The sequence below is a fragment of the Barbus barbus genome (assembly GCF_936440315.1).
Source record: "Barbus barbus genome assembly, chromosome: 24".
NCBI lineage: Eukaryota > Metazoa > Chordata > Actinopteri > Cypriniformes > Cyprinidae > Barbus > Barbus barbus.
The window spans coordinates 10,181,148-10,194,504 of NC_136752.1; the positions used below are offsets into that span (position 1 = coordinate 10,181,148).

At 38.9% G+C, this 13,357-nt stretch overlaps 2 protein-coding genes across 2 annotated transcripts; both read right to left on the bottom strand.

The window, feature by feature from the left end:
* Positions 1-409: 409 nt before the first annotated feature.
* Positions 410-3,466, bottom strand: LOC306843683 (CARD- and ANK-domain containing inflammasome adapter protein-like; the record flags this gene model as incomplete). The annotated part of the gene is made up of 2 exons (XM_079375299.1): positions 410-1,261; positions 2,066-3,466. The coding sequence occupies 2 exons, from the start codon at positions 3,464-3,466 to the stop codon at positions 410-412; spliced, it is 2,253 nt and encodes a 750-aa protein (XP_079231425.1).
* A 3,690-nt stretch (positions 3,467-7,156) lies between these two features.
* On the bottom strand, positions 7,157-9,340 carry LOC306844329 (transcription factor Jun-like). The gene is made up of 2 exons (XM_079376371.1): positions 9,170-9,340; positions 7,157-9,009 (listed from the first exon to the last, which is right to left on the bottom strand). The coding sequence occupies exon 2, from the start codon at positions 9,007-9,009 to the stop codon at positions 8,104-8,106; it is 906 nt and encodes a 301-aa protein (XP_079232497.1). The 5' UTR covers positions 9,170-9,340; the 3' UTR covers positions 7,157-8,103.
* Between the last annotated feature and the right edge of the window lie 4,017 nt (positions 9,341-13,357).

The window sequence follows — 13,357 nt, forward strand, 5'->3', positions numbered from 1 at the left end:
CTTTAAGTTAGGCTGTGTTTACAGAAATTGACTTCTAAAAAGAAAAATACATTGAGAAATATGTATTAGAGTAAAAAGTGTGACCATATTTACATTTTCTAATGTTTTGTGCGTTTATCTAACCTCAGAAAATGCATTTATTTTCCCATATTTTTAAGATAATGTTTATTTCGAAGTTCCCAAATGCTGTGTTTGAGTGACACCTGCTGACGAAACTATGAATTGCTTTATTAGGAGGATAAATGATAAGTAAACGTTATAAATCGCTTAGAAAATATTAGTATACATTGTTAATTATGACAGTATCACTTTAAACATAAAATCATTATGATGATGCAAAAAGTGAAAGTGAGGTGACTTCTAATCATGGCTTTCTGACAAACATATTTAAGATGATCCTGTTATATGTTTATTTCACAAGGAACATCTTCTTCTTTAGCAGGGTGCTTATGTTTTGGTGAGCCTGTGTGTCCTCTGCCTCTGCCACCTGAAGGGCTGTTTTATTCACATTATTAGTTGCCTGTAGTTTCGCTCGTTCTCCATTTGTCCAGTTTATTAGTCTCTGTACTGTTCCAGAATGCCCATCACGGCAAGCGCAGTGCAGTGGTGTATCTTTATTGTTATCCAGGCAGTTGATCTTAGCACCGTTTTCCAGTAAAAGGCCCACCAGCAGCTCATGACCCTGTTCTGCAGCTAAATGCAGAGGAGTCCTCCTCCACACGTTCTTATCATCCACAATCTTGCTCTTACCAGATGTGAGAAGAACGCCAGCTGCTCTTTCCTTCCCGTATCGAGCAGCATAATGCAGAGGAGAGCAGCCATCCATGTCCTTAGCTCCGACTTTAGCTTTACCGGCCATCAGTGCTGAAACTGCTTTAGTGTGTCCCTCCATTGCAGCCAGGTGCAGTGGGGTCTTCTTCTCTTTTTCAGTGGCATTGGCGTTGCTCCCAGAAGTGAGTAGTATCTGTATGACGCCTACTTCACCTTTTGCTGCCGCCCAGTGCAGGGCTGTTCTTCCCTGTCTGTCTTTGACATGGATGTCAGCCTTGCCCTCCAGCAGTTGGGCGACTGCTTCAGTGTGGCCGCTCTGGCTGGCGAGGTGCAGGGCAGTGAACCCATCCTGTGTGATGGCGTTAATCTGAGCCCCCACACGCAACAACAGTGCCATCAACGCTGGCTCGTTATGTAACGCACTTAGATGGAGAGGGGTCTGATCTTTAGGGCCATTGATGTTTGGGTCTATGCCCTTATCCAGCAATATCTGCGGTAGAACAGAAAATTTCAGATTTCAGATTAAAATAAATATAGTTTAGTGTCCCAAAAGGCAGTTTTTTTTGTCCAATTCTCTATTTCAGGGGTTTTCAAACTTTTTATTGCCCAGGATGATGCCCCCAAATATGATGACATCAGCTTTCACCATAAAATTGTATTTCTTTTTGTAATTTGCTTCAGATAATGTTTACATGCACCCCTGCAAAGGACCCAAAATGTAAAGGCAGCTGTATAATTTCTTAAATAAAATTCTATGAGAAAAATATTTATATGTGATATTATAAACATAATTTTGTTTTTCTAAATGAAATTAAATCATTATTTTATGTTTGTTTGTTTTGCCATTTTACATAATATAATATTATATATATAATGGTGCTTAATGGTTTATTAATACTTAATTAATTTTTTTTTTTAAATTAAAGTCTAGGGCTGGGCTGTCAACAGAAGAAAATAATCATAATAATTAGTCTCTTGATATCTGATCAGAAAGCAGAATGAAAATAAATAAAAACATCAGTATAAGTATCAAATTCAGTCAACTGAAAGAATAAATAAAATAAAGTAAAAATTAAAATATTCTAATTATTTAGTAATATTTTAATTATTAAATAATTATTTAATTAATATAAATAAATTAAATAATTATTATTGTCTGTTTTCCTCCTTATTGTGTTTTTCCTCTAAAATCTTCCATGAACCCCAACACCCTTGTGGACTCCTTTCTTCCTTATTTATTTATTTATTTATTTATTTGTTTGTTAATTTATTTAATTTTTAAAAAGTCATTTACCTGTGCTATTTGCATACTGCCGCTTTGGATAGCCAGGTGAAGACCAGAGATCTGGTTTGGCAGTCTCTCATCCAGTCTGGCCTTTTTTGAGACCAGCACTTTGAAGGCCTCAGCATTCCCCAGCTCTGCGGCTAGAAGCATAGGTGTGTATCCAAGCTCATTACAACTATTAACATTCGCACCATGATCAATTAGCGCAGCCACGACCCCATCCAAGTTCCTCCGTACCGCTTTAAAAAGAGCAGCGGTGATCTCATTCTGAGACATGGACTTCTGGACATACCGCAAAAACAGAGACAACAGAGACTTCCTGTTGAGCTCAAAAGCAGCGTCCACGATCACCGAGTCCACCTGTGCTCCGGCCCTCAACAGCACGGCGGCAGTTTTCTCATTTCCATGCCGAACAGCATGATAGAGAGCCGTCTTCCTTTGGCCATCTCTAGTATCTACTAAAGCGCTGTTTCGCAGAAGAACCTCTGCCAGTGTTGCGTCATCCTCAGTGGCCGCCATGTGCAGAACTGTTGTCTGATTCTTGTGGCTTTTCTTCTCCTCATGCACTAGAGCTTTGACTGTACTTTCGTGTCCAGTTTGAGCAGCCAGATGCAAAGGAGTCTTTGACATCAGGTCAGTAGCATGGATGTCTGCACCAGCCTTCGCAAGGGCCAGAGCAGCAGCAGTATGGCCTCGTTCTGAAGCTCTGTGCAGGGCAGTACGACCCTCCCTGTCCTTCAGGTTCAGTTTTGCCCCTTGTCTGAGCAGAAAGTACACAATGGCCTCCTTACCATGTTCAGCAGCGAGGTGCAGCAGAGTATCAGTGGATGAGAAAGCAGTGTTGACATCCAGTCCTCTGAGAAGCTCCTGGAGGAGATATAGGTCACCTGAGGATACGGCTTTGAGGATGGCCTCATGCTCACTTTCAGATTTGGAGATTTGTTTGATTTGTTCTGTTGAAGATGTAGCCTTATTCGCCAGAGACTTTGGTTGGACTCTTTCAGGAGCAGGCTCCTTGTTGGATTTTGAGTATTTGACAAGACCTTGCTTGTCCTTCTCCAGCAGATATCCTATCAGCTGTCTCCGTGCATCTCTAATGCCCTCATTAACCCCACCTACATAAGTTCTCATGTGCTGGTAAAGGTCAGGTTCCACTCTTTTCAGACAAGGGTAGAAGAATATGCGGCAGGCGCGCTCTCCTCTCGAGATCAAGATGTTTAACATCCTGGAGTTCTTTTCCTCTCGCACAGAGATGCTGGACATTAGCGCTCGGCTGTCGGGTAGAAGAACGCCATTTGAAATGAGGAGATCCAGCAAATCTTCTGTATTGGAAATGCCACTCACCAGCTCGTTCTTCTTCGTCCGAATGACTTCGATCGCGTAAGGATTGGTAAAGCTGGTTGAACCCATGTCAGCCTCTGAAGGAAAGCAGTAAGCTTTGGACAAGCAGAGCTGTTCCTGAAAGAACTTAATTCTCTACGTCTTTATCACTAAGAACAAATTGTATCTTGGCAACACGATATAAAGTAAACAAAAGTAAAAATCAACATTACGATTTGTAACATCCTGATACAAATGATTAATGTATAAAACCATAAAGTCATAAAAAGCACATTGGTGACCTATCTTGGTAATTACATTTAATTTTTTTTGATAAAATGCAGTCAATTTCTCTGTTTAGATTTCCTGCCTTATCTAATATTACAAGAGACCTGGTACATGGATACTGTAACCATGACATGGATTGTCTTTTGTGTTTGAGTTTATAGTGTTAGAACAACAGTGCAGTTTTTCAGATATTACCACCCTTGTGAAAAAGAAGTGAGCTCAATTGTATTTAATTTGCACTTGTAATAATACTTCATATTAATCAAATATAAGAGGCCACCTAAAGTACACTTTTATTTTTTTTAAATCATCTTTTGTGACTTTTGCATTTATTTGGATGTGTTGTCCAAAAAACAAAAGCACTTTAAATACTAGTAAAATACTTTATCATAATTTTAATTTTAGTGTACTAAGTTAATGTTTTAAATGTACTAAATTGCAACTTCATCATTGTGTAACTACAAATAGACCTACTTAAGTGTTCAGCTAATTGCATTTAATAGAAATTTTATATATATATATATATATATATATATATATATGTGTGTGTGTGTGTGTGTGTGTGTGTGTGTGTGTGTATACACTGCCGCACAGTAATATTGTGAAATCTTATTACAATTTCTAATATTGGTTTCCTATTTTAATATACTTTAAAATAGAATTTATTTATGTGACGCCGCGCTGAATTTTCAGCATCATTACTCCAGTCTTCAGTGTCACATGATCCTTCAGAAATCATTCTAATATGCTGATTTATTATGAGTGTTGAAACTGTTGTGCTGCTTGTTGTGACCTTGGACCACAAACCCAGTCTTAAGTCGCTGGGGTATATTTGTAGCAATAGCCAAAAAATAAATTCTATGGGTCAAAATGATAAATTTTTCTTTTATGCCAAAAATTATTAGGATATTAAGTAAGGATCATGTTCCATGAAGATATTTTGTAAATTTCTTACCGTAAATATATGAAAACTTCATTTTTGATTAGTAATACGCATTGATAAGAACTTCATTTGGACAACTTTAAAGGCGATTTTCTCAATATTTAGATTTTTTTGCACCCTCAGATTCCATATTTTCAAATAGTTGTATCTCGGTAAAATATTGTCCGATCCTAACAAACCATACATCAATGGAAAGCTTATTTATTCAGATTTCAGGTTTTGTGGTCCAGGGTCACATATTGTTTTTTGGAACGTGTGATACTTTTGTCTTTGATTCTTTGATCAATACAAAGTTAAAAAGAACAGCATTTGTTCAAAATATAAATATTTTCTAACAATATAAGTCTTTACTATGACATTTATTCATTTAACACATCCCTCCTGAATAAAAAAGTATTTATTTCTTTAAAAAAAGAAAGAATTACTGACCCCAAACTTTTGAATAGCATTGTATATTGCAACATAAATATATTTTTTTAAATAAATGCTGTTCTGTTTAACTTTTTATTAATCAAACAATCCAAAAAAATAAACATATCACAGGTCCCCCCCAAAAATATTTCCAACATTGATTATAAATCAGCATAGAGTGATTTCTGAAGGATCATGTGACACTGAAGACTGGAGTAATGATGCTGAAAATTCAGATTTGGTCGCATGCATAAATTATATTTTAAAGTATATTAAAATAGAAAACTGCTATTTTAAATTGCAATGATATTTCACCAAATAACGTTTTTTTCTGTATTTTTTATCAAATAGGTACAGCCTTGATGAGCAGAAGAAACTTCTTTAAAAAAATATAAAAAATCTTACTGATCCCAAACTATTGAGCGGCAGTGTGTGTGTGTATGTGTATATATATATATATATATATATATATATATATATATATATATATATATATATATATATATATATATATATCTCTTTAATATGTTTTTTATTTCTATCATATGTTCCTTTTAAAAGTGTTTTTTTTATGTTGTTGTCGTCTTAAAAGAGAACATTTACTGCCTTTGTTTGTTAATTCAATATATGTGCATGACCACATAACATCGTGTAACCTAATTGTATAGGTAGCTATAAAGCAGGTCGCTTTTCAGCAAATTGACTTTGCTCATATTTTCTTGTTAACAGAATATATGCATTCTAGGAAAGTCCTTGCTTCAATTTGCGTTATTGTATTTTGATCATGCGTTGGATTAATGATCAGTCCCCTCGTTCCCAAAACTAAAAGTGCACTAAAGGTCTGTGTCAGTCTATGTAGATTAGTCCGAGCCGAGGAGTTCCTCTTCCCGTAATACACACCCACTGTCTCAGATGACGTAGGTCTTCCGGCCGCGCGCTCGCCTAATATGGACAGGTAGGTGCCGATTTTCCGGTATGATGATGTCATCGTTTGCCAAGTTTGGGCAGTGAAATAAGAGGATCTAGAAGATGCTAAATATTAATCTGTGTTGGTGACCTGAATATGAAATTAGAGTTGTACTTGCCTCCTTTGTGTGTGGTTACACACGTCAAAAATAAAGAAAAAGAAAACGAGGCAATACAGGCTTGCGATCATAAGTGCCAATTCAAAACATTTCAGGGCCAATGTATTTGACTAACGCAGACATCGATTATGATAATTTTATGCATGCATATGTAATATACTTTATTTGAGATGTTTTAGGTGAATATAAATGCTGATATATTTCTCCCTCTGTACTGAATTCTATTCAAAGAAGACTGGTTTCTTTGGGCGTTCAGTCAGGCAGAAGTCTTCCCCATCACTGCTCTGAGCAGAATCCAAGAAACTGAAATCACAAAAGAAACTCGTCGTCTATTCAAGGGGCTGCTTCAGAGAAACCCAGGGGTTCTCTTTGCTTTTTAAGGATGTACTGTTTGGCTTCTTTAATATACAAAAATGAAAAAAATAATGAATGTGTTATTAAGCTATTATTACTCCTTGCACAATTTCACATTCACCACAGTAAATTCACTCATCAAAATCCTTTATTTATTGTTTTTTAAAAAGAAGTTCAACAGTAAATCCAAACTATTTAATCTTCCAAGAATCTTAAAGCTGTTAAAACAATTTATTTCATCTTTTTAATTTATTTTGTTAAAGCTTTCGTTTTGTATTATTTATTTATTGTTAGCCTATACATGTTTAAATGGTGCTTTGCATGCATTGTCACCTCTTTGTACATAATGTCGATATTTTATGTACTATTATCTTTCGTAACTTGGCATTAATAAATAAATTAAAAAACAAAACAAAGGGTGCTGCTTCAGATTGACCGAATGCAAGCTGACGGCGCCCTCTGCTGATGCAAAGATTGCTGCTGAAATTGTGTTTGATGAACACCTTTATAGGCAAACATGCACGAACTATACAGAACTTTATTTTTTCTAGTAGACACAATAACGTGCCAACGATTAAAGAAATGTATACTTTGTTTCAGCAATTTACTTCTACATTGTTTGATGATGATTGTTTGTTAGATGCGGTGTTATTGCATTTGAAAGTTTATCATTTCCCTGTTTTAATATTTTTTATATAATTTAATTTGACATTTCAGCCAGTTCATATTCAGAATTCATACTGTCATTATTAGGCTACTACTGAATAATCATTATGGGTTCATTTGTTGTTTTGTTTTTTTACATCCTCTGTTTGTATATTCAAACCTGTATGTGGATTTTACCCAACAAGCAGTCTCTCCCAAAGCATGTTATTACAAGTTTGTCTTGGTGAACACACACACACACACACACACACACACATCCGACTTCCATTAAGTCAACAGAGACAGTTTTTCGTTTCACATACTTTATTACAGTTCATAAATATTGATTAGTTTCTGAGGTGTTCAGAAAACAAACATAAAAAATGATATTGTACTTTACAAATGGTAAACTTAAGTACTCCTGGTTGATCTTATTTACAAATAACAATGAGTGAAACCTCATTAAAGAACTTTTTCAGAAAAAAAGAAACTGCTGAAGTTGGACTAACTCAAAGAAAAAGTCAATTCCATTCAGTTTAAGAACAAAAAGTACAACATGTAACTCAGAAGTCAGGCAGCTTTTATCAAAAGTTTAGCGGACACAACTTCCTGCTTGGTGAGCCAGACATTTCTATCCCTATTGTACGGCAGTCACGTCCCCTGATTTACTCCTATAATACTGAGTGCTGCTTTGAAGCGTTATGGGTCCATGCACAACCTGGTCGAAGTGAACAAGAATAAGTCTCTTTTCTCGTCAGAAAGTAAAGCGTGTAACAGAGTGAGTCTCATGCCCTCTGTTGCTGTCTCTGTTGGACCGAGTTCGTGAAGTTTTGCACTCCCCAAAAGTCCAGTCAGGACATCCTTTTACGGCACGCGGCCGGCCGGACGGTCGCGGTCCCTGCGGGCTAATGCCAGCAGTCGCGCCGGCTCGCAGACATCTAGCCCCTGAACTTTGTCCCTTGCGTCTATTAAAGTGAACTCAAATGTCCTTCGGTTGTTCCTCAGAATGTCTGCAGCTGTTGTGTCAACATGAGCTGGCAGCCGCTGTTGACGTGGTTCATGACTTTCTGCTTGAGCTGGGCCACTTGCTCGCGCAGCATGCTTGCGGTGGACGCCAGCTCGGAGTTCTGGGACTTCAGGGTCTTGACTTTATCCTCCAGCCGGGAGATCCTCTCCAGTTTCCTCTTCCGGCATTTGGACGCGGCGACCCGGTTCCTCATGCGCTTTCTCTCGGCTTTAATCCGCTCCTGGCTCTCCATGTCGATGGGGGAGAGAGGTGGCGTCTCGCCGGGCATCTCGGGCACCGTTTGGGGCTCCTCCTTCAGCGCCTGAAGCCGCGGGTGCTGGACGGCGTGCTGCGGCGGGGCGCTGGTGTAGTTCATCGCGGGGTTGGCGGTGCTGATGGCGGGGTTGAAAGTGTTCAGGTCCGCGTACACTGGAGGGTCGGAGCGCATGGAGGAACTGTACACCGCGCCGCTTGCCATGGACGAAACGGGTGCCATGCTGTTGTTGATGGTCGCTTGGGGAGCCGAGGTGACGTTGGGCAAGTGCTGGTGATGCAGCTCGGCCAGTGCCCTCACGAAGCCCTCCGCGAAGCCCTCCTGCTCGTCCGTCACGTTCTTGGGACACAGAAACTGGGTCGGGGTCGGCGTCGTGGTGATCAGGCCGTTGCTGGACTGGATGATGAGCCGCTCCAGCTCCGGCGAAGCCAGTTTGAGCAGCCCCACGTCAGGGGAGGTGAGGATGTCGTTGGCTTTGGCCCTCAGGTGGGGCTTCAGGTTGCCGGCTGGGTCGGTCAGATTCAGCGTCATGTTGTGTTTCAGAGCCTTGTGGCTGTATCCAAAAGTAGCGCTGTCATTCTGAGAGAAAGCGCTGTTTAGAGAGTCATCGTAGAAAGTAGTTTCCATCTTGGTAGACATAGAAGAGAAAACGAAACTTTTTAGTTCAAAAGTAGTCTTTCAAAAACTCAAGCAGTGTCCGCTTTCAGAAACGAGCGCCGCGCTCTCAGAGACAAAAGCGAGAAGAATCGCAAAGTTCGTAAACTCCCCCGTCCCGCGAGAAACTTACTGCGTAAAAGTTATCGCGCAGCGTCCGAACTCTTCTTCTTCTTCTTCTTCCACCGCCGCGCGGCTCAAAGATGCCAGTGGACAAACAGCGCTGAGCCGAAACGTTTTCTTGTTTATTTTAGCTCACGCTGTAATGCCTAGATGTTTCACTGTGGCGAGATCTGTATACTCTGAGCTTCTCCAGCGTGGAGGCAAACCTTATCTGCTACCGCTGCCCCACTAAAAATAGCAATGATGTCATGCGCGCCGTATCTTATTGGCTGGAGGCGATTTACTGGGCGTTCCACAATTTCAGATAAGGCGCGTTGCCTAGACGACCACCCAGAAGATTCTTCTTCTCGCGGTGGCTGATGGGATGAGGTAATGCTGTAAGTGGTGCATTGTGGGATTACGTATTGTTTTTGAATATCTGGTTACCCGCTTAGCTGTTTTAGACCGTGTCAGTGGCGGGATACAAAGAAGCCGAGTTCTGTATAGCGTGCTGCATTTATAAAGCAAACTTTCACTTTAATAGATGTCACGAGGTCTCGTTTGAGAAGAAGTGAGTGCGTGCGTTTGAGAGTTGGCCAATTTCGCTCGTGAGTTTCACAAGACTCAGCCGTCCACGTGAACTGTCAGCTTTGATATAAATGGGACTTGTTTAGATAGGTTAAGATACACGATCATGTGGCGCGAAGAAACAGGGCAATGGTCTGGTGTTTGATGGCAAAGTGCATTTGCTCCGTCAGCCAATGGTTCTGAAAAGGGGCGTGTCTTATTGTGGAGTGACAGCGTGCCGTGACAGTCCCTAGAGATCCTCTCAAAAGTACATACACCCGTCTTAAACGTCACTGTTCAAACCACAACTGCAAACTAATCGAATTCAACGTGACATTTGCTAAGTGACATTAAAGAATGATTAATTTAACTTTGGGATATTTTCAAATGGTTTTCATGAGTTTTAAGCCTATGTAAAGATGTTTATTTGCATTTAGTAATGAGATGTAGTTGCTAGTATGTTTGTGGCTATAATTTTGTTACATAAAAGTATCTCTGATTCTACAATTTAATGTGGGAAAACCACGAATAACAAAAGCAATCTGAGCAACAGTGCATGTATAAAACAGGGATAAGATCGTTTTTATTGATCACCGGGACTTGACGATGGTCTCTGGCACGTTTCACTTCGTTGCGACAGATCAAGTGGTCGAGCACGTAAACATGACATTAAGCGTCACTCGGTACAAATGATGGACTTTAATACACAGACTATTCTTGTTCTCTTTAGTTTAACACTCGCTATATTTATTTTGTCCAAATATATGACGTTCAGTGTTACATCAGTGTTAAATTGCTCTGATATTATTTCTGTTCAAATTCAACATTAAAACAATTTAGGAACCATCCGTTTTGTTTTGTTTTAGTTAGAATATAATTATTTATTTTAGTGAACATACCCACAGTCAAATCTAAGATACAAATAACATTAGTATAGTCATAACAATATGCAATGCATGATGATCACGATGATTGCTGTACTACTAATATAATAAATAAATACAATAATTACAAAATATATGAACTAACCAATATTTCAAAGTGAAGAAAGAGCCAATTTATACTTTTCAATTTAATGTTTAGATTTTTTATTTTATTTCATTTACATCTCATCTCAATTTGTACTTCAGTTTTCATGAATCAAAGGAATTATATGTGACTTTTGGATAGATTGTGCAATATTTACTGTTAGATTTATTGGAATTTCTATTGGGTTTTTAAAAATCTTTTATCATTCATAGTTCAAGTGCACAAAGGTCAGATGAGGGTTTTATTGTAAATTAAAGGTCACGACCAGATCGGAGCATCCTGCATCCTCTTTCTGATCACCACACATGTCTGCATCACTAATGCAGGCAACAGGGGATGTCCAGAGTTACGGCAGAGAGAAGTCATCTTTGTTTTTGTGCTACACAGAAACTTGTTTGGGCAGCACAACCCAGACCAAATGTAGAAAACGGCAGCTTGCCTGTGAAACCAGTTCCTCTCTGCTTGCTTCTTTCCCTTTTTAGCTTTCCTTGTCACCTTTCTTACTGGTGTACTTTGTTACGTGTTAGGGCAGAGGTCTTCAACCCTGTTCCTGGGGATCCACTATCCTGAAGAGTTTAGATACAACCCTAATCAAACACACTTGAAGCGGCTAATCAGCTCCTCAAGACTGCTTGAAAATTGCAGGCAGGTGTGCTGAAGCCGGTTGGAAATAAACTTTCGAGGAGAGTGGGTCCCCAGGAGCAGGGTTGAAGACCTCTGTGTTAGGGTATGTTATGAAATCCAGGTGTACATTTCCTTTTTAAGAGTGCGGTGTCATCCAGTCTATACTGTTCATCTTAAAGTGACAGGTTGTCACTATCACCTGCTTTACCGAAGATAAACTGTACTAAGGCTGCAGTGTAGAGCAGTTACATCTGTAGTGTATGACAGTGACTCTAATATAAATTTTCTTTATTTTACAAGAATCTTAATGTTTATGTTATTACTACTTATATCTTTCAGTGTCTGAGCCACCCAGGTAGAGGCTGGTACGTGGACAGGGTACCCTTGCACCCATGGAAAAAGCAATTATTCATACATCAGTGTATATACTCTTTAATAAGGCTGTTGGGTTAATATCAGATATCCATGGACTGTGCATGGTGTGTTTTCTTTGACATGCGTCCTGTCGTTATTTGCAGTAACTTAGCCTCTGGCCGCCCAGTCGTCTCAGCAGTGGTCCGTCCGTCTATGAGGAGGGTCTTGTGTAAATATGGCCCTGTCACCCTCCTCTGAGACGGTGCTGTAGTAATTGCCCTCCACCACATGCTGAATTTGTGAAAACTGAACACACAGCGCTGGATTCATACAAACATACATGTTCTCTCAGCTGTAATTTGCTGTGTTGTTAATCAGGTTAAAAAGAGTTTAGTTTTGTTAAAGGGTGTGTTCGCTTCACTTTCTAAATCAGCCGTGTTTTCCATTACCATTAGTAGAATGGGAAAGTTTTGTTTTACTAGAACTTGTTTGTCCATATATAACATCCAGTTACATTCTGTTCTTGGTCACGCCTAAGGAAATACAATTATTGTAATTAAAGTATTGTAATTAAAAGTATTGCAATTAAATGCTTAGTGCATTCTTGATATAATGTTTTATTTGCACACTTTATTTTTTATATATGTATTTTAATCCATTGTCTTCATTTTTTAAATTGACTTTTTACTTAGAAATATGATATTGTTTTACAAAAGAAACTGGTGACTTCCCATTTGTCACTGTGCAGTATGTATATATATATAGTCTTTTGTCAATGTTAGTTAATACATTTTTTCATTTTTATTCATGTTAGTTCACGGTGCATTAACTAATGTTAACAAATACAACTTTTAATTAAAAAAAATGCATTAGTAAATATTTAAATTAACGTTATGTCTAATAAATGCTGTAGAAGTATTGTTCATTAGTTCATGTTAACTATTAGTTCATGTTAACCCGGTCATGTCCTCCGCCCCGCTGCGCCCTGCTCTGTTTTAATGCCAGTCTGTCCAATCCCTCATAAAAGACCATTGTGGTCCCAGGCCTGTCACTATGTGTCTGTAATTAGTGTTCTGTAGTTCATTGCCCTCGAGCCCATGGTCAGAAATCACTAGGGTCCTAATGGAGGGCTGGGCAAAGGTCACAGAGTAATCCTGTCATATTCAAGCCATTGTCGGGAGTCCACAGCCATCTTAACGGCGTCTCCTGCCTCAGAGTGAGACTAAATCAGAGTACTGGCGCTAGCTGGACAGATTCAAAGAGCACACTGGACAGGTAAGCCTGTGGGGGTCGTAGGGTTGTTTGTGGAAGAGAATAGGCTGTTTTATGGATTATAGCTCAGTAATAACCTAATTTTTAGGGATGCTTGCCTCATTATTGCCCATGATTAGGGTCAGGGGTTTGTTCTAAATTGATAGCACTACAGACATGAATGATGCTTTAAATTTTGCAGCTTGTTGAGTGGAAATTTGCTATTACATTTAAGACTTTTGATTTTCACGTTTCATGATAAAATGATATAATGGACATTTTAGGATGGACCTGTGATTTTGGTCTTTCACATTTTTCCAACCTCAATCCTATTATTTTCAACTAAAAAATGTTTATTAACAAAAACAGACAACTTTATTATGTTATCATGTTT

What these genes read in the sequence shown, in the direction of transcription:
- LOC306844329 (XM_079376371.1), bottom strand. Translation starts at nt 9,009, where the DNA reads ATGGAAACTACTTTCTACGATGACTCTCTAAACAGCGCTTTCTCTCAG.